Consider the following 25,163-nt stretch of genomic DNA (forward strand, 5'->3'; position numbering starts at 1 on the left):
TACAAGCCGGAATCTCAGATCAAGACTTGGCTGCGACTATCTCCCGCGTATTCACAGTTTAGCAACTGGCGGTCTGTCTTAATGGGCGACGACTCATAAAACGGGTCTCTCTACTTTAATCTATGTCAGTGTTCCTCATCAAGTCTGAAAGCAACACGCAACAAGTTTGCTATTCTCATAGACACACTCGCTCACAACTCACAGACATACCTCCCGCGAGGCGCTTCACGATAAAGCTTCAAGATGGCGGGGAAGAATGCCGTGATTGTCGGGTTGAGCGGCTGCTCTTCCAGCGGGAAGACGACACTCGCTCGTCTACTGAGAGACATATTTCCCAGTACCTTTATCCTCCATGAGGACGATTTCTACAAAGCCGAATCCGAGTAAGAAGTCCACACAAATCATGATGACGGTCAAGTCTTGCTTACATTTCCGACAGATTACCAAGCAAGAATGGTCTCTTGGACTGGGACTGTCTTGAATCGATATCTATCCCCGACATGGAAAAGGCTCTAGTTCACATTCGTGAAAATGGTACTTTCCCTGTAAGTTCCACTCGAATAGTATAATCTCCCTCACGCTTCTCACACAATATCAGCCCTTTGTAGATTCGAAAGAAGACCAAAACTCCGTCGGAAAGTGCCCAGTCTCGGATAACAAGATCGCCGCCATGAAAGCTAAAGTCGAAGCCTGGCTCCAGCCCGGCAAGCCAGGACACGCCATCTTCACCGAGGGCAAGCTCAATGTCTGTCTCTTTGATGGCTTCCTTCTCTACTGCAAGGAGATGGAGACGACCATGGAGCTCATCGACATCAAGCTGTTTCTCCTCGTGAGCCGCGCCAAGGCGACGCAGAGGCGCGAGGCCCGCGATGGGTATGTCACTCTGGAGGGGTTCTGGCAAGACCCTCCTGGGTACGTGGACAAGATTGTCTGGCCTAACTATGTCGAGTCCCACTCATGGCTTTTTGAGAATGGAGACGTCGAAGGAAAGTTGAATGCGGAGGTGTTAAGTGAGAAGAACATTAAGGCACAGGTTGGCAAGGGACTGGATATTGATATGGAGACTACTCTGGAGTGGACTGTTGACACCATCATCACGGAGTTGGAGAAGCGTGCTTCTGAGAAAGCCTAAGAAGACCAGCAGGATTTCATGATATATCGAACTAAGATTCAAAACAATGTGCAAGAAGATAAGCGTATGTACTTCACCCCTTTCCCTAGGGTGTTTGAAATAACTTCAAGCAGCTGTTGTCAAAGACGGTGAACCACCAAGGTATTTCAAGATAACTATCCTTGCCAGGTATCAGACTTTGTAGCCGTCGACGAGCAGGTTGACGGGACGGTGTAGCTGCGGTTGGGGTCACTCTCCCAAGTGACGGCACCACCGCTGGCAACGTTGATGTACTTGTACTGGAACGTCGTACCAGCCGGCAGCTCGATGGTCACAGACCAGATGGGGTTGGCCGAGGTGTATCCCGAAGCACTCAAAGCGATGGCATTGCTCGGGTTCCAGCTTCCGAGGGCGGCGGTGCTACCCACTAATTTGATCGTCTGGCCGAACTGCGTCACGACCCGGGCGTTGAAAGTAACGAGCACGGAGCTGGCAATAGGACATCCCGTCGCGGTCGGCGTAGCCCCCGTAGTAGTTCCCGTAGGTGATCCGCCCCCTCCACCAGGCGTCTGGTTGGCAGGGAACGAAGTCGCCGTGGCGCTGGAGTACGAGCCGGCGATGGAGGTGGCCTGGCACGTACCCGGGACCGAGGTGGCAGAGCCGACCCAGCCCTTGGGAATGACGTTGGCGCGGCGCTGTGCGGCTGTGAGGAAGGCCGCGTAAGACCAGGTGAGGTCGTCCGCCGAAAGGGGCTGGCCGTTGCTGCGCGAGAACTGCTCGGCGAGCGAGCCGTTGGACTGGGCGTAGGTCGCGACCACGTTCATGAAACCGTCCGCGTAGGCGCTGACGGTATTAATGAGCGAGTTGTAGGTTGATGACCCAGAAGCGTACGTCCCGGGTGCTACGGAGCCGTCACGGTCTCGGAAGAAGGCCAGTGACGTCTGGGTGACGGTGATGGATCCTTGCTGCTTCCAGACGTAGAGGGCGTCGTAGAGCTGCTCAGCGGCGGCCAGGGTGTTGAGGTACCACGGGTTTCCGTTGTAGTAGCTGTCTTCGGGGTATCTGCCGACTGCGACGGCGGCGGATTGGGCGATACCGTTGTTGATCGCGTAGATGGAGCGGAAAGAATCTACGACGACCTTGTGGCTGGCAAGGGCTTTGTCACTGCAGGGCTGGAAAGTCGCCGCGTCGCAGGCTGCGGCCGGGTCGAAGTTGTGAATGGAGGCGAGGATGACGTTGGCATCACGGCCGGATCTTCCGTTTCCGTTGACTTGATGGAGTTAGACTGCGTGGTTCACTGACAGGCATTTAAGATTGTGCTCATGAACTCACTGTTTGCAACCATAAAGTTACCAGACGGGTTCCAGAATCTGCCCAAGAAACACAAGACTTGGGGGGCTACGGCATCACAAGCTGCGCAAGACTGTCCAAGAGACCGGGCCAATGCGCTGCCCTCAACAAGAGCTAGTTTCTTGAGTTAGTCTTGATGACTGTTCATCATATAATTGAGGTGAACATACCGCGATGTTGGCTGGCGACGGTGAAGAAAGAGCTTCCCTGGACCTCCTCCCACAGATCGAAACCAGTCTGGTTCCTAGAGACAAGTCAGGTATGCTCATAGCCACTTGTAGTCTGGTCTTCTTACCAGTACTGGGCAACATATGCCAAGTCATTGCGGATCACCGGCCACAAGACGGATGAGGCAGTAGACGAGTAGCCGTTTGATACGAGCCATTTCGCGTACCCGATGATGGCAATGGCTCGCAGCGCCGGACCATCTCTCTGAGGTCGTCCTGAGTCAATATTAGTATGCGCCTCAAATCCAGTGGCAAATTTCCAACATACCCCAAGCACCCGTGAAGGGGGCCAAGTTTACTTCGAACTTTGGCTCGCCAAGACCGGCACCATCACCCAAGCCTCCGGAAGGGTTCGAGACTCCCTGGAGGCGAGCTTGAGAAGCAATGTAGTTCTGGATGTTGGTCTGGAGGTTGGCATCGTAGCTGTTGGTGAAGATGTCTACTACAGCCTTGAAGACGAGGCCAGCATCTATGGACCTGTCAGTTTCTGCAGTGAAACCACTGGCAGATTACGTTTACCTCTAGTCCATGTGTAGAAATCTGTGAAACATTAGCAAGAGTCCCTGAATCAAGGTACCATGGTTTGCCCCTCGGAGAACAGGTCGATGGATTTGTCCCGCCGCTCGTTTCTCCGCTTGAGGTTTGTCACCAACAGAACTTAACTTACACGGTGGGTCAGTCTTGTCCGGAGAAGCAATGACGATGCCAGAGCTGACGCCTTGAGCATGACAACCATTCGGGCCAATATTGCAGAGCAGCTGCGCAAGGGCTATGGGAGTCTCAGTGGCAATGAAGGAGTCGACGTCCCTCTTGACAAACTGGCCGCCGGGATAGCCAAAGATCGTCTGGGTGGCGAGTGACCCAAGCAGAAGAGCAGAAGTGAGAAGCTTCATGATGGGCTGTGTAAGACGCTCTGTGGTGTTGTGTGCCAGGCTTCCCGACATGACATGTTGTAGGTAAACCATGATGATTATATACTTCTTCGCGAGGCACGAAGAAGCTGTAGAGCAGGGGATGTATTTAGGGTGGGTTGCTTTGATGTGCCTCGAAGGCCCGAATGCTGGAGTATCACCGAGCTGTCAAGCTGGCCTGCATTAGTCTCACGAACAACCAAGATGCCCCTCGCCACGAGCTAGAAGCTGGACCTATGTCGGCACAACAGCGAGAGGAATTTGGTCGAACCGTTCAATAATTCCTCCAAAGCCCCCCGGTTGTGGAGCACACGCCCAATTTTCCAGCTTTCGTCGACCTCAGTCTCAACTTCTTCGAGTTCTTTTGTGAATAGTACCAGTGCCGGCACGTACAAGTGCTCCAGCAGTGCCGTGAGACAAGGGTAACAAGAATCCCAGCTCAGACGATGCCGTACAGGCCGCACGTGGACCAGGTTGGTTGTATTACTAGAAGGTCACCTCAGGTAGGCAGCAAGGATAGCAGACAGGGGTCGAGTGATGTCGTCTCCAAGGCCAAGTAGATCAGACAACCTTGTCGTTCGGTCCTTTCCGCCAGGAACTGCGGGGTGTTATTGGTTGCTATGATGAAGGACTCATTGGGGTAGTGGAGGAGGCGGAGGAGGTTTAAGCGTTCCCCGCACACTCCTTCCCGAGGCTTAGGCTTGATCGAACGACTAAGACATTGGATGGCTTGCACTGCTGATGAGCTTAATGCGTATTGGAGTGGGAGCGGCCTTTGTCTGAAGCCTACACTTGTCGGAATCGGACGAACCTGAGAAAGCGAATGATGCTCTGGATCACTTGAAAGGAGAGGCGACTAACAGCTGTCGTTGTTGTCCCATTCGAGCCAGCCTCATGTCCCATCGGCATCTAGAAGCTGGGCATGCGATGCTTCCTCACCCACCGGCGCTTGCTGGTGGTGTGATGCCATCAAGCAAGTCGACATCATCAATGCGGAAACTCCCTCGCCCTCAAAGCCGAAACGTCCTTTTTACAGCTTGCTCATTTGCTGCCGTGCAGTAGCGTCGACCAAGCTGTATGAAGTGTGACGATGTTACGGCGGAGTCTCCTGTTGATATCGGGCCGGACGAGAGAGTTAGCCATGCCAATAGCTACCCCAGATCACACGGCTGCACCCCGCACCGGCCATCCCACATGTTGGCCAACTTGGCCCCGTTGACACGGCCGGCCGGGATATCCAGAACGGGGACTCTGCGCCGTAACCGACAAACTCTGATGGTATTGAGAACTTGAGAAGCGAGAGGGTGGGCACCGAGATGCAGGAGCAACATGCATCGTCGAACGGCGCAAGCTTGAGATGACGGCGCCAGGCACGGGATGCGCCGAGAAAGAGCCCGTGGAGAAAATCGTGGCTCGTCTATCGATTATTGCCCGTAGGTCTTTCACATGTCTTCTTAGGTAAGAATGGTGCTAGACATGGGATATTTCATGTAAGAACCTGGTAACAGTATCTTCAAAAGTGGTCTCTGGGCTAGGCGCAAACAAGATGGCCGCGACTCGGTTCCAAATGGTCCGCTAAGACTGTATTACGAGATGGTTGCCAGTTTTAGGCAAGTGCGATTTTCCTCACTTGAAGCTGCTTACACCTGACGCGCCGCAGTCGCGGGGCAAAATCCAGATGGAAGCTGCCACTTTACGCGCTCACGATAGTGAAAATTCTTCAGCAAAATCTACGCGGAGGAAAAAAAGAAGTCCCAAGGGTCATAGTTTGTGGGCAAGTCATGGTTTTCCCTAACCTCATAGATCGACGATCTCGGCAAAAGGGGTAGGAATATGACGTCCCCAGTACAAGATTACACCACGCTCAAGCTTTTGACGGCGAACATGGCTGCCTCAAGACCGGTCACTCTTGAACCTGTCGATCGGAAGATTGACATCATGAAATTTGATGGCTCCTTGGATGATCGAGCTGCCGCAGAACTCGACCCTGACTCCCGTAGGAGCAGAGGAATTCTGGGCACAGGCCCGTGTTTGTTGAAGAAGGAAAAGAAAAAGAGAAGAGAATTTTCGCAAGGCTGCGCTATGTAGTAAAAACCAGAGACCCACTTCGGACGATTAGCTAAGCACGGGTCGTTGGCGGTGGAGAACGACCCTGACGAGCCTGGGTGCCTGGCAAAGTGTTGGTGAGCCGCATGCTTTTTCCGGTTGGCCACGAAGTTTGCGCCTCGTAAGGTATCGTTATCGGAATCGCACTCTCAACTCCAGCCTTCCGTTGATGCTCCATAGCATTTTCATCGTCCGCAGCCCTCGACTCACCATCGCGTCAACTGACAAAACCGCATCCATTTCAACACTGCACAACAGGTCAAACACACCTATCGCCAGAAACATCCAAAACGCAGATTACCGCCAAGATGGACGCCGCGACCATCGAAGAGACGAATCGCATTCGCGTTTCGCTGGGCATGAAGCCGTTGCCGGTTCCTGGCGCCGCCCCAGCCGAAACGCAGCACGATGATTCTGCATCGGAAGAAGAGGATGCGTCTGCGACACTCGAAGGACGTCAGGCGCAAGCATACGACAACTACCAAAAGGTGCGCGACGCCGAAGCCGCCAAGCGCAAACGAGAAGAGCGAGCCGCCGCCGCGAAAAGGGAAAGAGAAGCAGCGCAGCGCAATGCAATCTTGGAGGGCAAGGGTCTCGGCGAAGCTGACGAAAACGACGTGGACGCAAAGGCATGGTTGAAAGCGCAGAAGAAGCGACAAAAGGCTATCGAGAAGGCCAGAAAGTTGGAGGAAGAGCAGGCAGCAGCCGAAGCAGCTGCGCTCGCGGCAGTCGAGTACACTTCGAAAGACCTTGCCGGGGTCAAGGTCGCACACGAATTGGACAACTTTCTCGACGGCGACGAACAGATCTTGACCCTGAAGGACTCGACCATCGATCAGAATGAAGAAGAGGGCGACGAGCTTGAGAATATGGACGTCAGAGCCAGAGAGCAACTGCAAGAGAGACTAGACCTGAAGAAGAAAAAGCCAGCATACGACGTCTTTGCTGCAGCAGATGAAGATGGTGAACGCGGCATCTTGGCTCAGTACGACGAAGAAATCTACGGCAAGAAGGGCAAGAAGTTCACCCTCGATGGGTCTGGCGCTATCGCGGAGTTGGGAGATATTCTTGGAGCTCCAGAAAAGGTCAAAAAGTTGCAAAACATTGATCTTGATGTCATGCGTGAGTATTGCCTAGCTAAACTTGGTCATGATGGGACGTCGCTAACCCTCCATCCAGAAGACGCTCCTACCTCAGATTACCTTGATATCTCAGAGATCAAGGTGAAGAAGCCAAAGAAGAAGAAGAACAAGTCAACGAGGCAGAAGCCTATCGATGAGGACGACATCTTCCCCCTTGACACGGCACCGGCAGACGACAACGAGATGGATGTCGACTCTGGTGCGGCTATCAGCAAGAAGAAACGCAAAGTGGAAGACGACAACTTCGTTGATGACGACGATTTGCAGGCTTCCCTGGCCATCCAACGGAAGAGCGCATTAAAGAGACGGAAGAAGAACCGACCTGAGGACATTGCTCGGCAACTCAAAGAACAGGCAGATGAGCCGGACAATGAGGCTCTCAATGGCGGTGTAGTCATTGACGAGATCTCTGAGTTTGTGTCGAATCTGAAGAAGCCAGAAGAGGAGGAGGAGCGCAAAACAAAGAGGCCAAAATCCACATCAGTAGAGCCTGTAACTGCCATGGGCGCCGACGACGACGACGATGAAGATCACCCGATGGGCGACGATGCCTATGAAGTTCCCGAGGACAGAGCTAGAGAGGCATCTGTAGAGATTGCAGCGACGGGAGTCGACGAAGAGAAGTCACTCAACACCGGTATGGGTTCAGCTCTGGCCCTACTCAGAGAGCGTGGTCTTATCAAAGACTCTCATGGTGCGGAGCGAAACATGAGCGAACGCCAAAAGGCCGAATTTTTGGCAGAAAAGAGACGTCTCGAGAGGGAGCAAGAAGATCGGACCAAGTCCCAGCGAGAGCGCGACAGAAACAGCGGCCGACTGGATTCCATGTCTGTAAGGGACAGAGAGGAGCGCGCCCGACAAGCAAATGCCCACCGCGAACTGCAGCAATCACGCGTCGTCGACGAGCTTTTCAAGAAGCACTACAAGCCCAATGTGGAGCTCAAGTACGTGGACGATCACGGCAGATCTCTCGACCAGAAGGAAGCCTTCAAGCACATGAGTCACCAGTTCCATGGCAAGGGCAGCGGCAAGGGCAAGACCGACAAGTTGCTGAAGAAGATTGAGGAGGAGAAGCGACGCGAGGCCAAGCCGACGTTTGACGCGAGCGAGAACGCAAATATGAACTCATCATCGGCGAAGCGGCAGGCCGGTGTTCGATTACAATAAAAGGCTAAATCGGGTTGGTGTCGGGACCATGGACCAGGAAAAAGGTGCAGACCCTTTAATATGTACAATCCAAATTGAAGTTTATTCCCTGCTGACACAACGCTCAACTCTTCAGACGCCCCCGGTTGGTTTGCTGACGCTTTCTTTGTGATGCTCACTCATCCCTTTCCCAAATGTTAGAGGTGCAAAGTTGTACACTCTGGCATCCCTTGCGTGCTGTCATCTTGCTTCAGAGCAGGACAGACGGCCCTTTCATGGGCCACGGAATGCTGAGGCCAAGTGGCTCGGCCCTCCTGCGTTTGTCTACTACGTCGCCCAAGTCGCTGGCCGTCATGATGGGCCTAGCAGACTCTCCCAGCTCCAGCGTGGCTCGCGGGGTATTTCGTTTCTTCTTGCTGGTGTGACAGGCGCGTCGCTCAGGCTCTCGTACTCCCTCTGAGCCTCGTCAATCATTCTGAATATGTCGTCCATATTGAACGCCGACGTCGTCCGCCTTGGCGACATGGCCAGAAGCTCTGGCGTCTGGCCGCTGCTCTCAATCGCATCCGTGACCTCAAGCATGAGATCCTCCATCAACGGCGAGACGCATGGTGAAAAGTCGGCCGAGAACTCAGACGAGGTGAAGGACAGCGGGCTATCCGGCTTGCTGATGCTGCTGCTTTGACTCGGCTGCCGTTTCAGAGGCGTGACGCTCCGGCTCGTCGAAGACGCGGATGCCGTCGCCGCAGTCGGTGTCATGTCGATGCTGCCGCCGTGGGTCCGACACCGTTGTTGTAAGCGTGCCCGTCTCTGGTCCCGCCGCGATCTGATGATATCCCGAACGGCATTGCCGTGGAACTCGCAGTCTGCTGCCGCCGGTGAGCCGCGGTAGCAGTCCTTACGGCCACAGATGCCGTGTGTGAAGACGTCTGGGTGCGTGACTCTGAAGTTGAGCATGCCTTGCCTGCCTGCGCCCATACTGGTCATGCTGGGCTATATGTGACAACGTGTGGGGATGCGCCTTTGTGTGAAAGAATGAGAGGGAAAGGTGGTGAGGAGCTTGCGGTTTTGAGATGCTCATGCCAAGCCTTGATGTAGGCCAACAGATGTATGAGCTAACTGAAGGATAAGTATACGGGGGCTTAGATAGATGGCTGAAGATGGAAGAGGAACCATGATATTTACCTCTTGAGCTTAAAGAAAAGCCTCAGCGCCCACGTTTTCTTCCTTCTACTTGGTGTACCCCGCGTTCAGCTAGTCGTGAAAGCCAGGTCTCCGCCTACTGGAGTGAGTTTGAGTCGATCTCGCCTTTGAGCTTTCTTCGGCACTTGTAACCCAACCCTTTGGGAACCGCTCCTACGCCTCCTTCAGCTTCTTCTTGCTCTCTTTTGCCCCGTTTCAAGGTACGCACGCGAAAGGCGTCTGCGGCGCTGCTGCTAGAAGGGAAAATCTCTCAGAAATTCCCCTTCCCCTCACACACACACTCTCTCTCTCACGGTAGCGAAAGACAGGCCCAAGACTAATTCTGGAAACGGTGTGTCTGGAACAAAGGCCGATCTGCCAGCGTGGCGTTGACTTTTCCTTATTTCCTTATCTCTTTTGAGTTCAGGCGGGAGATGTACAGTAGGCGAGGATAGGTAGAGTAAACACTACACGTGCGCGGTGGAAAGTCTGATCACTTGTTCTTTTTTGGCGTAGGTCTTGGTGTAGAAAAGAGGCGGATGAATGACAGGACAGCAGAAGCAAAGAAGTAGCAGTAGAAAAACAAGATGAAAAGGAAGCAGAAGAAATAGAACGATCGAAGGTAATATCTGCCGTACGCCTCTTTCTTTCTCCCTTTCTCACCACTCGAACCCAAAGAGAAAAACGCCCACGTTTCGTGTTGTTTCCTTTCGTCAAACTTGAGGATCGCGATGGTGCGGGATCGCTGGTTTTGCTTGCTATAACATAACATGATTCTGGTGTTTTTTTGCCCAGTCCGCCTCACCAACCCTCCTCATGGCTTCATGCCCTAGAGGTCTGAGTCTCCCTTTGACGTTCCAATGAACCCAGTCCGAAGTACTGTCCCTAGGCGACCTTAATCTCCAGCAAAAAGCCCGTAGCTCTGTCGGAGAATTTGCATTCCAATCGACCCTTTCTTCCCGCTAGTTACTGTTTCGGTTGTTCGTCTTTCCCTCCCCTCGAATTTCCCCTTGCAACGTGAGTGTGAATCCCCCCACCACGTGCAATCGGGATCGATCCTCCATGTTTGACGAGCGAGAAGTACGACAAACCTCCCGTGTAACACGATTCTATTAAGGCTGAATAGAGTGTATCAAGGGGCGAATTGAATTGGTTTAAGGGAAAAATCGAGATTCCTCCCCCGCCATCTTCATCATCGCGATGGGGGGGCGCCATATGTGATGTGATGTGATGTGTCCTCGATAATCGCAATGCGTGTTGGTATTTCTCCCGCCCCGCGCCATGCCTCGCTCGACGACACCCACGAGCCCCATGCCATTGCCTCATTCTCCAGATTCCAAAATCGTTTTACAAAAGCGTCCAAGACGCACACGCCCCGCCGCCGCCGCCGCGGGGGCTGCCACATCAGCCCACATATCAAGAAAAAGTCCGGGTCTCATGACAGCGGACCTTGCCGTGAGGTAGGCCACAAGCCATAGTTCCGTCAGAGGGCGGGCGCTTTTCCCAATGTTCCAGCATGTAAGACAGATAGCCCAAACAACCGAAAAAAGAAGAAATAGCGAAAATACAGCTCCGATGGGCCGATCTGGCCAAAGGCTGAGAAGGGAAACAAGCGTAAATAAAATAAAAAAAAGAGGTAAAATAGTAAGCCGTCGTAAAATAGGCCGAAAAATACAGAGTAGAGAAGATGTTCATCTTCAGGCTCCAGCTTCGGGAGGGACCTCCTTGCCCTTGATCACGGCGTCGGCCTCCACGAGTTGGTCCACGCCGCCTGTTGCTGTCAGGCCCGCAGACGACCGCCGCGTCACGATCCACCACGTGAGCGTCAGGACCGTAAGCCAGGCGGCGACCCAGGTGATGACCACGCGCGGCGAGCGGCGGCGTCGCGGTGCGTAAGGGGAGAAGTTGATGCTCGGCATCGCGTGCAAGGGGGCGCCGGTGCCGTGGATGAGGTCCGTAAATGTGGGATGTTATGTGTTTGGATTTGAGACTGTAGCCCCCTTTTGTTGGTCGTGAATGGTAAACGCTTAGTTGGAGGCCGCGGCTATCGAGTGGTACAAAGCAGCAGATAGGTTTATGACATAACCAGCATACGCGGATGATACGATGAGATCAATTGATGATTCGACATTGTAACGTGGTTGAGATTCGATGAGAGTAGTAGACGAGCGTTCAAGCCAGGAGTGATGGTGAGTGGGTCCTCTGACGCCAGACATGCCAAGCACTGTCCTGCGCACCGTGTCAAGGTGCTGGAACATCCATGATAAATAGGCAGCTATTCGTCCTTGGCTTAGATTGACTCTGTATATTGATCGCTCAACATGAATCCAATTTAATATCAGTTCAATTTGTTAAGAACAATGTTGAAGCAAAAGAAGTAATAAATGCGGCGACGGGCAATCAAGAATAGGGACGATGTCTGCGTTGGCTATCCCTAGCACTCGTGAGTAGGCTTCAAGGGATTGTTCAGGATTCAGATCAATTTCATGCTCAATAACTAGCAGAGACTTCACTGAAAAGTTGGGGTTGTTTCCAAGAAAAACACCACTACCTGGGCCCTTGAGAGGTATCTCAATGCTACATTTTGATGGAGGGAGGAGACCTGGAGAAGAAATTGTCTACATGTAGCTGACCTCAAAGCCCATAGCACCATCAATAGTATTCAGCAGGTAGACTACTTCGATTCTGTAGAAACCGAAGTTCAGTCACCGCAAGGGCGAGAAATGTTTCATTGACCACATTGAGTGTATCCATATAGCCATGTGGCTGTTCTATGCATTGTACTGACTTGTGTTTTTCTTGTCGCTTTGCGCGTAAGGCGCCGACAGCCGCCCCCAAACCAATCAATAAACCGACCAACGCCAAATTCAAATTCAAAGCCAATAATCGTTTACAAACGAACGCTTGCACCTATTCCCTGGCCCTCGTACCAGACCGTATCCTTCCAATTCCCAATCCGCACAGTGACATTCGCACTTGCATCAAGGGTCAGGGATCCTCCAATTGCTCTCTTCACGGCGTCATAGCCCACTGATCCTGCAGACCAGTCTACAGGCAGCCTGGGCGTGACAGACATTCCCGGCGGCGCCGCAAAGGGTAGGCCATAGACAATACGGCCGACCGGCTCTGTGTGGTTGTACAACGCTGTAGCGTTGATCCAATCAACATAAATGGTGTTGTACCGTAGCGGAGACACCAAAGTAAACGTCGCTGTAGAGGAAAGCACGTGGAAAGTCGCATCTCTAATGAAGTGTCCCTTCTTTTCGCCTTCTCCGGGAAGGTCCAACTTTGGAGCGGCGATGCTGATGTTCAGCTTTGATAGGCCCTCGCCAATAAGAGGGGCAGTCGGAATCGTGCCTCGATGAGTCTTGACGTCTATGGTGACATTGCGTCCGGAGAGATATTCTGATATCATATCACTGGCAATCTTGCGGCCAGCTTCGCCTTGGGCAGTCGGGTCCCAATTTGCTTTCACAAGCAAATTCGTATTGTTGCCCTTGTCGACTCTTAAATTCTCAGCAGTAGCACTGCCAAGCACGAAACCGTCCCTCACGATGTGAATGTTGATATATGGTATGGAGGCTGTGTACGGTGTCGGGTTTGTGATGTTGACCAACGCCTCAAGGGTCATCGCTGAGGAAGAGGTACTGATAATCTTCACATCTCCCACTTGTGGGTGAATGCTGCCAAAGGTGTCGCCAGGGAGAGCTGCACCAGTGTAAGCCTTCATGCTCGCTCAGTTCCCCTTAGTGAGCAGGGACATAAGAAATCAACCCACGATAAGACAAACAGTGCCGGACTTAGTACGGACGTTTTACCGGGATTTTGCCCTCAGCAGGGACATCCTTCAAGACCAAGTTTCCAAGAGCCGTATTGACTCGAATGTCGACACCGGCCTTGACGTCCAGCAAGACCTGCTTTCCACCGAAAAGAAGTCTCTGCATAACGTCGGTCAAGACATCGCCATCGGTGATATTTAGGGGAGCGTCAATGACCCGGGACGTAATTCTCAGGAGAGGCTCGTGTTTTTCGTCGCCGGCCTCTTTCGTTGAGTTAGCGGACTGCCACTTGTCGAGGTTGAGTTCCCCGAGTTTCTTGTGTTGATATATGACGTCTGCCGTAGCTCTCAAATCCGTGACATTGATGTCAAAGTTCATCTCTTTCGGAAGACTTGCGAGAACCTCAACCGTACCGGAAACCTTTGGCGATCCATCAGGGTCATCCGGGTCCGCCATAGGATCGGGCAATTGAAAATTCACGTCAGTGAGTGAGAAACTCTTGATGAGGTTGTCAAAACCCTGACCGGGGAAGGGAACGGGGACAGTGATCTCGGACAAAATGTCGCCGACCCAGTCTGGGGTGTCCGAATCCGGCATTTTGCGACCACGGACGTAGACAGTGGCGGCCTCGCCGTGCATGTACTGATCCAAGAATTTGTCCAGAGGTGACGACTTGGAGTTAGGGCAAACCCTTGTCAATGACTTTGGAAGCTCTCGGATGATTCCAGAGACGTTGACAGTGACATCGGTCCGTGGCTTGATTGAGAGGGGTTTAGTTGTGGCGTCGGCGAGAAGAATGTAGGGATCGAAAGAATTGCAGTTGGGAACCAGAACTTCAAACCCAAGTTCCGGTACATCTAAGCTGACGGGAAACTCATTGTAGGCGGTAATGGCTACGTCGGCGCCGACAGCTGTTCGCTGGCTGTCCGAGTCTGGCAAGTCCCGGAAGTTGAGGCGCGAGATATTATACTGCGGCAACGTTGGGATTTGGTTCGCTAAATGAGGCATCAGTATGGAGCTTGAAGGAGCATGTTGTGATTGAAGCATAGTGATATTTAAAGCAGAACTTTTTCTCCAAAGTACAGGGAAGCAAAGGAGCGGTAGAGTGATTGACCTTCAAATACCAAGACCTCGCTCACTGGATGAGTGCCGAGTGGGAGGATTCCGGACTTGAGTGGGATATTGGCCTTTCCAAGCACCTTCAGCTGGTCGAGCTTCCCATCTAGCCATTCGTTGGCAATCTTTCGGTACGCTTCGGCGTCACCGGGCGACAGTTCGGCGATGAAATCGATCGCGGTCGTTTGGCCATCGACGATACTAATGGTGAGTGGCGGCACGACAGCAGTGCCAAGCAAAGCGTCGTCGTATTCTGGCAAGAACACGCCAACCTTTGTCTGCTCTGTTCCCAATTGCCTCACAATCCAAGTCGCAAACTTTCCAATCCTTCGAGATGTCGTGTCCTGGACCCTAGAGCCGTCAAGCTTGAAGTTGGCCTGAACACGTGCCCGCACACCGTCCGTCGTGATCGATTCTAGGGCCAGATTTGTCGGCTCCACGACAGCAGCCTGCTTCGCATACTCTTGAACTGCCGAGGGTACGAAAAAGCAACCGGCCATGATACCAAAGACCAACAATATCAATACGATGATGGATATCACGGATGCCCATCGTACAGAACTCTTAGTGGTTGTGCTCGGAGGGTTCGAAGCGAGGGAGGCAGCGCGGGACCTCTCAGGGTCGTCTTGCTCGCCGTCATATCGGGGCGTCGCAGAGGAGCTGGATAACAGAGGCGCTGATTCGGACAATGAGGAATCATCTTCGGCCCTGCCTTTGCCCTTGCCCGCCAGGAGCGGCGATCTTTCTTCATCTTCGGCCATTGCGCGTATACTGTTATCGTGATCACAAATTGTAGTGTGTCGTTGTCGGATTAGAGCGCAAGGAGGTCCGTCATCGCCGGTCGAGATGGCAAACAAGAATGAAACCCAGAAAAAGTCGTACAAAAGGAAATCATGCAGGGAGGAAGTGTACGGGGTTCCGATCTTGCCCAGACAACCCAGATAGTCGGGATTCGTAATGGTGATGATGTCAAGTAACTTGGTTCATCCCAGGACGGGCAGTGCAGTTGAAGAGGCCGGGGTGGAGGTCAGCTGAAACCAATGAGACGAGATCTGGTCACCAGGGCGGACTTTCCACACAGCGCCCATGTGGATGGCTGGGGATGATCTTCCCTCCCACGCCTCAATTGCCCTCCAGTGCCTGGCCGGGTGGGCACGGGCCATTCCTTCCTTCTCAGGCACACATGCACCACCTGTGCACCTTCAGTCTGCACTGCTGCAGTTGCACCAGTGAACCACTGCCCACCTACACAGTATTACTGCCCGGGCTACGGCCAACTTATGTCGTTGGCATGTTCCGGTTACGGCGCTTTCGAAGGACCAGTCTGGGCCCACACAGCAACAACTAAAGGTACCTTATCTAGGTACACAGTGTCAGTGTCTCGCCTGTATAATCCTTATCGTGCTATCCTTCCCCATTCTGACCTTGCATATGCCCTGCAACGCCCTGTGGTTTACAGGCAGAGTGACTCTGAAATTTTCGGTGTAAAGCGGTGAGGAGTTCGTTGAGTTTGCAGCCCGCAGTAGACTTTGTGGAGGTCTCGGCCGTTGTGGTCTCTCATTGAAGCTATCCATCCGATCCAATCGTGACTCAATCAACTCATAATACTCATCAATTGACCACCACTTCGACTCACTAGCCACTTTTTCTCACTGTTAACAACCCTGAAGGTAAACTTCATCCATTGACCCTCAATTGACTTAATTCTACCTGCACAAAGCGGTCTACAACTTCTCATATTTCACACTTTCTTGAAGTTCGACCCGCAAAGTCGCCCACCATGAAGCAAACAGCTTTCCGAGTCACTCGTCAAGCTCTCAACGGCGCCCAGAGCCGCGCATACTCACAGTCGACCGGCCCGCGCCATCTCATGTCCATTGCGGACCTGAGCCCTGCCGAGTTCGCTACCCTCGTCCGCAACGCCGCCTCAAACAAGACCGCAGTCAAGTCCGGCAATGTGCCGCAGGCGCTCGCTTCGAGCTTGACCGGCAAGACGGTTGCCATGATGTTTAGCAAGCGCAGTACCCGTACTCGTGTGTCGACGGAAGCTGCCGTGGCTCTCATGGGTGGTCATCCCATGTTCTTGGGCAAGGATGACATCCAGCTCGGGGTACGTTGACTGAAGCTCACATGAGATGGAGTGCACTCAACTGACAGGCTGTCTAGGTCAACGAGTCTCTGTATGACACATCCAAGGTCATCTCTTCCATGACCTCCTGCATGGTCGCCCGTGTCGGTCCTCACTCTGATGTCGCTGGGCTGGCCAAGGACTCGAGCGTCCCCGTCATCAACGCGCTCTCCGACGACTACCACCCTCTGCAGATTATTGCAGACTTCCTGACTATCCACGAGGCCTTCCCTGCCTCTGCCACCTCAGACATGGCCGATCTGGGCCTGAAAGGAATGAAGGTCGCTTGGATTGGAGACTCCAACAACGTCCTTTTTGACCTGGCCATCGGCTGCGTCAAGATGGGCGTCGATATCTCCGTGGCCTCTCCCACTGGTTACGGCATTCCCGAGGCCATGAAGGCCGTCATCAACTCTGCTGCCAAGGGCGTTGCGTCTCCCGGTAAGCTGACAGAGACGACCGTCCCTGAGGACGCCTGCAAGAATGCCGACATCCTGGTGACCGATACGTGGGTTTCCATGGGCCAGGAGACCGAGACCCAGAAGCGCCTCAAGGCCTTTGCCGGCTTCCAGATCACCAACGACCTGGCCAAGCGAGGCGGTGCCAAGGAGGGCTGGAAGTTTATGCACTGCCTGCCTCGTCACCCAGAGGAGGTAGCCGATGAGGTCTTTTACAGCCCTCGTTCCTTGGTCTTCCCCGAGGCCGAGAACCGTCTCTGGGCTGCTGTTTGTAAGTTCAATTCTCATATCTCTCGGCAGACGTCACGATGCTAACAAACTGAACAGCTGCTCTCGAGGGCTTCGTTGTGAACAAGGGCAAGATCTGAATGGGACATTTGTCGGCGTTTAAAGGGCTCACAGCTACAACAAAAGGCGAGGCGTTTCTTTCTCTGGCATGCAAAAAAATGGTACAGATTGTATAGCAACTTAGTAGCATTGAAAAAGATGGCAATACCCCTTTTTTACCAACGCCGGATATTCTTTAATACAAAATAGCTTAACCAGGAGGAAGCTGGCTAGCGTCAACAACCTCATCCGCTTCCTTGATAATCGTCTCCTCGTTGGGTCCGTACAAAGGCGATCGGGGCAGGGCCATCAGACCAGTGCGGGCGGACTCGAGAATACCAAAGGGTCCGATGAGCTTCAGGAAGGAGTCGATTCTGGACGGCTTGGCAGAGCTGCGCAATTGTCAGTACATACCTTCTTTTCGGCTTCCGTCGGCTGAGGAGTAGAGCAGACTTACACTTCCACAATGCAGCTGTTGGTGCTGATATCCAGGACCTTTCCTCCGAACTGGTGGGCGAAGTAGGTGATGGACTTGAGATGCTCGTGCTTGTGGCGCAATGCCTGACTGACAGCCAACTTGCTGGGGTGGAAGTCCTTGGCGACATCCTCCAGAGTCTGCTGCTGCTCTCCCTCCAGTGCATGCTCCTCGACGTCGACGGCCGTCATCTCACGGTGGTGAGCGAGCAGCTCCTCAAAGTACTCGGGTCCAAGGATGTTGATCTTGGCCAGCAGAAGCTCGCGCTGAACCAGGGCGGCGTTGGTGTAGTCCAACACGGCCCAGACGGGGACGAGATCCTCCAATTGGCGCCTGGCCTGCTCGACAACACCATCCTGTCCGGTCAGGACGATGGTCATGCGCGAGAGGTCATCAACCTCGGTGCTGCACACGACGAGGGAGTCGATGTTGAAGCCGCGGGCCGCGAGAATTCCGGAGACACGGGACAAGACACCGGGCTCGTTCTGGACCAGGCAGTTGAGGATGTGACGCTTCGGGGGTTGCGACGACGGGGAAGGCATGTCGTAGAGGATGTTAGAGACGGCAGCCTGGGCGGACCAGGCGGGCGGGCTGTCGCTGACGGGCAGAGGCGCCGAGCGACGTCGAAGAGCCTTGTAGGCGATGGCAGAGGTCGAGCTGGTGGTCGAGCTCCATCGTGCGGCGGCGGAGAGCGATGTCGCTTGAGCCGGGGCGGCGGCGGCCCGCCAGAGCGAGGTCGAAAGGAGGCGACGAGACGCCATCTTTCCAGGTTCAAGTTCGCGAGAACAAGCCAATTGCTCTCTTTTTGGACCAGAGGAAAGAGGAAATCTCAAGAGAACCTTGGAGTAGTGTGAGCTTCCGAGGTTCAATGGCTTGGGGGAGATAAGAAAGAAGCACCCTGACTCACCGTCTGTGTCAGTTCCCACTGGGAAAATTTGAGGAGATTGGGGAACGATTTCTTCGGAGGCAAGTCGGAGGCGCGGAGGCAGGGGAGCTGGCCGTTCGCAGGGGTATAAGGGCACGGATCAGCTACTGACAAGGTTTTTCACCGAGAGAGTGGACTCCCAACTGACACTGCATCGCGGGGTCGGCTTGGAGGGTGCGGGGCTACACCCGGCACTGTGTCACTTGCTGACCTGTAGCAGCATTTCCAAAGTAATCACCACGTTTTCATGATATAGAAAGATGGGATCGGAATGGGAGAAAGGCCATTGCTTTTTGTCCAGTAGTAGAATTTAATGTAGTAAGTAGCCAACATAGGCTCAAGTGAGGACATCTCAAGCTCATGGATGGTTTGAAAAGGACCAAGGTTTTGGGTACTGAATTGATTCGTTACTGGGCAACCGTATAAATGGCATCTGGCAGTCAATCTGAGTTCTATCACTCTCTCACTCTCAGTATCATGCATAGGTAGTAGACCTACCTATCCAGGCACCTTGGCTCATGTTCGGTAACTTGGAACTGATAGACTTTACAGCATAATTCAGTCTGCAACTCAACTACATCTAGTGCCAAGAGAGACCAGGTACCAACTCAGCGTTTACAACGTTGCCGCCTTTCATTTTCGGGTTGATTGTTGTTAGTAAGTCAAGATTTGAACTACAGATAGGCAATGCAAGACATCTTTACTCGTCGGAACACTCAAGAGACTGTAGGCTTTGAGATCTAGAAATTTCATGCCAAGGTCGCTGAGCCAAAGAAAATCAGAACAGTAAAAATACCAATTATGAGCGGTCGCTTGAAGAGAAATAGGTAGAGCGTCAAGCGTGAGGATGGTCCCGTTGGCCGCATTCTCCATTCCTGCCGATAATCGCTCTGATGCTACCATGTGGCTGGTGCAGACTAAAAACAGCAGCTACGTCTGACACCTGAGGCGCTAAATCCGTGACGGCCAGGCCCATCACCGCCCGTGGGAACGACCGTCGACAAAGTCGTCTTGCCGCACGGGCCAAGCCACTTTATTTTGGCCCGTCCGTCTCTCCAAGGCTCCACCTCCAAAGAGCTTCATACCTCGTAAATTTTACTATCCCAATCTTTTACTTCCCTCATATCGATCGCCAGGCGCTTGCGCATTGCTCAGACGCACGCCGAACGCGATAACTGACAACGAGCGACTGTATTTTCAGCATCACTGCATTCCAGACGTCGCAATGGACGACACCGAGCGACGATCCGCCAAGCGGTCGCGATTCGACCAAACCGAGCCCGAGCCTCGCAAGGCTTCGAGATTCGACCGCCGCTCCAGATCGCCGCCAGGAAGACGCTCGGAGTCGGCAAGAGAGCGTAGCCCTCTGCCCAATGACCAGGCGACAGAACCGAAGAAGTCGCCAGTAGATGCCGCTGCTGCGGCTGGTACGGGTTGCGCTCCGCTTTGGCTGTAGAAAACATGGCTAATAGACTCACAGCTGCCGCGGCCGCGCGAATCAACGCGCAACTCCAGGCGAAGAAGGGCATTCAGCATGTCGACGTTCCTCCGATCAAGACCGCCACTTCTCCTACAGGTGGTGCCCAATCGCCCGACCCGGCCAATACGATCAATGGAGAGATGTACATCGCCGACGGCGACTTCATCAAAGACATTGAAGTCAACGACCTTCGTAACCGATACCTCCTGACCAAGGGGTCGACTCAGAAGATGGTAAATACTCCTGTGCAAAACCACTGATCATATATCCTTCCCAGGCCTCATCTCGAGCGCATTCCGCTTTCCTACATATAAACAGATTTGTGTCGAGATCATCCTGCTTACTTGGCACGATAGCTCGCACAGAATCACCCCTCTTTGGCACCTGCTGACTCCATTTGCTTGATTTAGATTAAAGAAGAAACTGGTGCTGGTACGATACACCTCCCACTCTTACGTCTAATTAGGAACAAAGGTTGACTTTGCAAGATGTTACTACCCGAGGAAACTACTATCCCGACAAGAGCATGGCGACTGCGGCGGTATGTCAGCTTCGAAAACTATGGTATAGTAACACACACTAACTCTCTCCCTAGAATCCGCCCTTGTACTTGCATGTCACCAGTACATCCAAGACTGGACTTGAGCAGGCCGTGACAAAGATCGAGGAACTCATGAAACAGGAACTTCCCGCGCTGGTAGATGAGCGTCGTTTCCGTCGACGTGACCAGGAGCAGGTTGAGAGAGACGAATATGGCCGAGTATGTATGGAAATCAGTCTCGAAAAGTTGTTTCTGACATATTACAGCGCAAATGGCCCGAAGAGAAGATCCCCATTGGTTTGGAGTCCGTCCCCGGATTCAACCTCCGCGCTCAGGTTGTTGGCCATGGCGGTGCCTACGTCAAGCACATCCAGCAGGAGACTCAGTGTCGCGTCCAGATCAAAGGACGTGGTTCCGGGTATCTGGAGGCAGCCACCAATCGCGAGAGTGATGAGGACATGTATCTTCACGTCGCGTAAGTGCATTGTGACCTTACCAACGTTATCGCATAGGTACTGACTCTGAATAGCGGACCTGACCCTAAGATGGTCGAGAAGGCCAAGGAGCTTTGCGAGGATCTAATTGCAAATGTCAAGGAGCAGTACGAAGAGTTCAAGAGCAGACCTCCTCGTAGTTATGGTGACCGCGGGGGCTACGGCGACCGCTCGCGGGGGCACGATGGCGGCCATGGCGGATATGGAGGCCACGGTCACGGTGGTGATCGCGGCGACCGCGGCGGCTATAACTCCGGATACGGAGGCCACGGAGGCCATGGTGGTCACGGTGGTCACGGCGGCGGCGGCGGCTATGGCGGTCACAACTCTGGGCAATCAGCAAGCCCTGCTCCTGCCGGCGGTTCTAACAGCCCTGCCGCCGGAGCCGACTACGCCGCACAGTACGCACAGTACTATGGCAGTCAGGATCCTTACGCTGCCTATGGCGGATACGCCGCCTACGTTCAAATGTACCAGCAGTACTATGCTGCTGCACAAGCACAGCAGCAAGGCTCGCCCGCGCCCCCGGCAGCAGCGGCATCTCCTCCGCCCCCGCCTCCCAGCGAGGCTGCTCCTCCTCCACCTCCTCCGAGCTCTGCCCCCCTCCCCTCCCTCAGGCGCGCCTCCGGGCACCGGAGGAGGTTACGGTGCTGTAAGTACCATTACTTCAATGTTGACTGAGAGGGTTTTGCTAATACAGATGATAGGTACCTCCCCCTCCCGGCCTCTAGAGAAGATACTTTAGAAAAGAGGAATGGGTCTAAGGCCGTAATAATAGTCAAAATTGCAAATCCTCGAAGTGGCGGAGAGAAGCATCAAAGGCGTACTACCCTAGTATGTCGCTTTGTGCAGCAGATGGTCCCTGGGACGTTGAAGGAGGTACGGATGAAGTTGTATATGACTCAACAGACATAGTAATATTACCACAATACAACATACATGACGTGGATGTACATTTAAGCTGCCTCGTGATATCAGTTCTGCCGAGTTGTTCCTTTACTCGTTAGTGCATGGGCTGATAGTATTACTGACTTGTCATGGCATGGCAGAGATACATGTAAAATATTCTACTTTTATTTTCCTGCTATGATAAGCTTTGTATCGTTTCTCATGGGAATAGCCGTGGGGAAGTAATCTTGCTTTCGAGAATGAATTTAGCAAAACTTGATGCGAGCTACAACGCATAGAAAGGGGTGTGGGAAAGCATCATATTTGACTTCCACAAACAACAGCTCACACTGCCTAAGGGGGGGGAGGGGGGAAGGAAGGAAGGGCTGGTGATAGCTTACTCGATACTTCGCGCCCCTATCCGGGATCGAACAGCGCGCCCCTCCGACCACCCCCGGCTTCATTGGGGTATTTCGTTTAATCTCGACTCTGCGTCATAGTCGAACCCACTCAGCCAATCGACCGGGGGGTGGTGGTGACAGGAACGACGTTGTGATGGGATATATACACTCCGTCTCCCCCGGTGAGGTAGGTTGAGGATGGAGAGATGTGGCGGGAGGAAGGAGCGATACTGGCGCACACTACTTTGCACATGAACTACGGCACGTAGCGAAAGTGTTCCTAAAAACATAGGCCAAAAATCCTTCCAGGTGATTAGTTTTGCCAACAACACGATGATCTAGTGGACATCTCTCATTACGGCCAGAACTGGGGTGTGGTCAGGCCACACGGGCTGGCAAAAGGAATGACTCTAGCTAGAGCGCTCGATGAGGTAATCTCTCTGGGCTGAAATAAAGTACTCGAGGGTTATCTTCGAACCAAGGACTGGCATCCCATTGGAAGACAGATTCTCCGACTGTAGTTGTGGGCATGAAGTGGACAATACTTCATGCAAATATTGAATCTATGAAGGGGAAAAGGTACGAAGGAGGTGTTTTCAGGCTTATTCTCTCCTGGGCACTGCACTAGAAGCCATCCTCCCCAGACATCTCGGTCTGGTTTTGATCGCTCTAGGCTGCCTTTTTGTCCAGTCACTTGTGCCGTGGTACCTCTCTCCGATATTATTGGAAAGATATCCTCTACTCCGCCTCCCAAGAAGTACAGGACATTGCGGAAACATCTTACCATCCGAGAGCAACCCTTCCAGCTCACTCGCCGTATCTCCCATGCCCAGGCTTGGCGGAGGTCTGATATCATGCCTCTTGTGCTGGCAAATGCTATTGTAACCTGCCATCGTGCTACTCACGAGGGAATAATGTGGGCGTGGATCTCAGTGGAAACCGACACGGATCTCAAATATGGTTTATGGTCCAAGTTGACCGCTTAAAACCTATCACGATAAGGTAGTCTTCCATACGAAGATGATATGCTGATGCCTCCAAACGGTTTCATCCTCCAAAAATTAACCAACACACCAGAAATGTCCCAAATCTTCCACCTTGCCCTCATTGTAGACCATCATATCGATCTTAATATCTATAGCATAGATAGGCCAGCATGGTTATTGAATGTCCATGTATACCAAGACAAACCAAAACGAGGGCGGATGAATGTAGTGATGGGTGATGGCGTGGTTTCATTTTCTGCGACCAAGAGTGGAATGGTGCTACCAATATCCCCTTACAAATGACAGAGGGAAACCTGTAAAACTCCTAACTAGACCTCTGCAACCAAATTGTTAACCTACAAACCGGAATTAGATTATCGTGTCGTTAACAAAGCAGATCACCTGAAAGGATTTTGGCCCATGGTTTTAGAACCACTTCCGCTACGAGCTACTCCTTCACTCTAGACTGGAACAAAACTTTGGATGATAATTCATCCACAGTGCGCGGATCCGTCCGCCCTCCGTGGACCTCGAAACCGGAACCCCGGGTGGGGCCATGGCATGCGGGGGAGAGCTCCGCCCGCCGGCCTGGGTCTTTCCACGCATCCACTGTCTTATCGATAAAAGACATTCCGGGACCCACCACAGCTAAGGTAAGGTAAGACCCCCAATCGTCATTTCGTCCCACCAGCCCATCTCTCCAAAGATCTCTCACCTCTCCGTATCTCCAATTACCATATCTCGTCCCGCGGCGCATCCCCCGCTACCCGAGCCCGACGACACTTGAGTCCCTCCAAGCACTCACCCCTCCCCATCGACCAGCGAGACGCGCATACGGCAATAATGAGCCATCAAAGATATCCGTCACACGATCCCCTAAAGGAGCCTCACTCCGTTTCCTTGAAAGTCCTCAGGTACCAGAGATCCCGACTTACACGCGGCTGAGCGCCTCGTCCTCTTACACGTCACCCCTCAACTACCATACCCAAGCAAAGAGATATAACTATCTAACGCGGAAACATAAACCAATAGACTATCCCGCCCTTCCCTCGTAATACAACACCCGATCCGGCCCCCGCTGACGCCCTCAAACCTCCCCGCGGACCCGACCCCGGCCTCCCTCGCCTACGACACAACCGCCTCAACCAATCCCTCCCCCTTTCTCCTCTCCCCAATCCTCAACCTCCCGCTGAGCTTCGGCTCAGCCTACGTAGGCGAAACCTTCAGCTGCACCCTCTGCGCAAACCACGATGTACCTGAGCTCGTAGCAGCAGTCCCTGGAGGAGGAGGACCCCTCGGCGCCACCGGTGCACCACCAGCAGCGGCATCCGCAGCCCCGGTAAAGCGCAAGAGCATCCGCGACGTCCGCATCGAAGCGGAAATGAAGACCCCCGGCGCAAACTCGATCCAGAAGCTCGATCTCTCCCCACCAGACTCCACGGATAACGGCGGCGGCGGCGACGACGACCTAAAGGGAACGGACCTCGAGGCCGGCGACACCCTCCAGCGCATCGTAAACTTTGATCTCAAAGAGGAAGGCAACCACGTCCTCGCCGTGACGGTGAGCTACTACGAAGCCACCGAGACCTCGGGCAAGACGCGCACCTTTCGGAAGCTGTACCAGTTCATCTGCAAGTCCTCGCTCATCGTCCGCACGAAAATCGGCCCGCTTGCTCCGGCCGGCGGCGGCGGCGGCCGTCGGCGGTGGGTCATGGAGGCCCAGCTGGAGAACTGCTCCGAGGACGTGATCCAGCTCGAAAAGGTGGTGCTGGACCTCGCGGACGGGTTGGGCTACACGGACTGCAACTGGGAGACGGGCGGCGGTGGCGCGCGGCCGGTGCTGCACCCGGGCGAGGTCGAGCAGGTGTGCTTCGTGGTGGAGGAGGCCGAGGGGACGAGGGCGCAGCCGGGCGAGGACAGGGAGGATCATGTTTGGGGTTCTCGGGATCGGGTGGAGGGGCGAGATGGGGAATAGGGGTTTCTTTCCACG

At 53.5% G+C, this 25,163-nt stretch overlaps 10 protein-coding genes across 10 annotated transcripts; 5 read left to right on the forward strand and 5 right to left on the reverse strand.

The window, feature by feature from the left end:
* Positions 1 to 243: 243 nt before the first annotated feature.
* Positions 244 to 1,132, forward strand: NRK1 (ribosylnicotinamide kinase; the record flags this gene model as incomplete). The annotated part of the gene is made up of 3 exons (XM_053192974.1): positions 244 to 383; positions 440 to 545; positions 599 to 1,132. The coding sequence occupies 3 exons, from the start codon at positions 244 to 246 to the stop codon at positions 1,130 to 1,132; spliced, it is 780 nt and encodes a 259-aa protein (XP_053049505.1).
* A 155-nt stretch (positions 1,133 to 1,287) lies between these two features.
* On the reverse strand, positions 1,288 to 3,653 carry GLA1 (glycoside hydrolase 15 protein; the record flags this gene model as incomplete). Its single annotated transcript, XM_065756309.1, has 7 exons — positions 1,288 to 2,381; positions 2,444 to 2,575; positions 2,632 to 2,705; positions 2,757 to 2,904; positions 2,957 to 3,157; positions 3,208 to 3,228; positions 3,356 to 3,653. The coding sequence occupies 7 exons, from the start codon at positions 3,651 to 3,653 to the stop codon at positions 1,288 to 1,290; spliced, it is 1,968 nt and encodes a 655-aa protein (XP_065615549.1).
* Positions 3,654 to 6,013: 2,360 nt separating this feature from the next.
* N0V96_001753 (uncharacterized protein) lies at positions 6,014 to 8,014 on the forward strand (the record flags this gene model as incomplete). Its single annotated transcript, XM_053192976.2, has 2 exons — positions 6,014 to 6,827; positions 6,885 to 8,014. The coding sequence occupies 2 exons, from the start codon at positions 6,014 to 6,016 to the stop codon at positions 8,012 to 8,014; spliced, it is 1,944 nt and encodes a 647-aa protein (XP_053049507.2).
* A 330-nt stretch (positions 8,015 to 8,344) lies between these two features.
* Positions 8,345 to 8,980, reverse strand: N0V96_001754 (uncharacterized protein; the record flags this gene model as incomplete). Its single annotated transcript, XM_053192977.1, has 1 exon — positions 8,345 to 8,980. The coding sequence occupies one exon, from the start codon at positions 8,978 to 8,980 to the stop codon at positions 8,345 to 8,347; it is 636 nt and encodes a 211-aa protein (XP_053049508.1).
* Positions 8,981 to 12,065: 3,085 nt separating this feature from the next.
* N0V96_001755 (uncharacterized protein) lies at positions 12,066 to 12,905 on the reverse strand (the record flags this gene model as incomplete). Its single annotated transcript, XM_053192978.2, has 1 exon — positions 12,066 to 12,905. One exon carries the CDS (start codon positions 12,903 to 12,905, stop codon positions 12,066 to 12,068), a length of 840 nt encoding a protein of 279 aa, XP_053049509.2.
* A 70-nt stretch (positions 12,906 to 12,975) lies between these two features.
* On the reverse strand, positions 12,976 to 14,831 carry N0V96_001756 (uncharacterized protein; the record flags this gene model as incomplete). Its single annotated transcript, XM_053192979.2, has 2 exons — positions 12,976 to 13,949; positions 14,069 to 14,831. 2 exons carry the CDS (start codon positions 14,829 to 14,831, stop codon positions 12,976 to 12,978), a joined length of 1,737 nt encoding a protein of 578 aa, XP_053049510.2.
* Positions 14,832 to 15,850: 1,019 nt separating this feature from the next.
* On the forward strand, positions 15,851 to 17,024 carry ARG3 (ornithine carbamoyltransferase; the record flags this gene model as incomplete). The annotated part of the gene is made up of 3 exons (XM_053192980.2): positions 15,851 to 16,180; positions 16,237 to 16,927; positions 16,984 to 17,024. The coding sequence occupies 3 exons, from the start codon at positions 15,851 to 15,853 to the stop codon at positions 17,022 to 17,024; spliced, it is 1,062 nt and encodes a 353-aa protein (XP_053049511.2).
* Positions 17,025 to 17,194: 170 nt separating this feature from the next.
* Positions 17,195 to 18,219, reverse strand: ILV6 (acetolactate synthase, regulatory subunit; the record flags this gene model as incomplete). Its single annotated transcript, XM_053192981.2, has 2 exons — positions 17,195 to 17,375; positions 17,441 to 18,219. The coding sequence occupies 2 exons, from the start codon at positions 18,217 to 18,219 to the stop codon at positions 17,195 to 17,197; spliced, it is 960 nt and encodes a 319-aa protein (XP_053049512.2).
* Positions 18,220 to 19,608: 1,389 nt separating this feature from the next.
* Positions 19,609 to 21,579, forward strand: N0V96_001759 (uncharacterized protein; the record flags this gene model as incomplete). Its single annotated transcript, XM_053192982.2, has 6 exons — positions 19,609 to 19,810; positions 19,864 to 20,096; positions 20,330 to 20,404; positions 20,459 to 20,623; positions 20,671 to 20,879; positions 20,934 to 21,579. 6 exons carry the CDS (start codon positions 19,609 to 19,611, stop codon positions 21,577 to 21,579), a joined length of 1,530 nt encoding a protein of 509 aa, XP_053049513.2.
* Positions 21,580 to 24,016: 2,437 nt separating this feature from the next.
* N0V96_001760 (uncharacterized protein) lies at positions 24,017 to 25,148 on the forward strand (the record flags this gene model as incomplete). Its single annotated transcript, XM_053192983.2, has 2 exons — positions 24,017 to 24,087; positions 24,206 to 25,148. The coding sequence occupies 2 exons, from the start codon at positions 24,017 to 24,019 to the stop codon at positions 25,146 to 25,148; spliced, it is 1,014 nt and encodes a 337-aa protein (XP_053049514.2).
* Between the last annotated feature and the right edge of the window lie 15 nt (positions 25,149 to 25,163).

Source organism: Colletotrichum fioriniae (genome assembly GCF_027942845.1).
Source record: "Colletotrichum fioriniae strain IMI 355084 chromosome Unknown scaffold_1, whole genome shotgun sequence".
In the NCBI taxonomy this organism is placed as follows: domain Eukaryota; kingdom Fungi; phylum Ascomycota; class Sordariomycetes; order Glomerellales; family Glomerellaceae; genus Colletotrichum; species Colletotrichum fioriniae.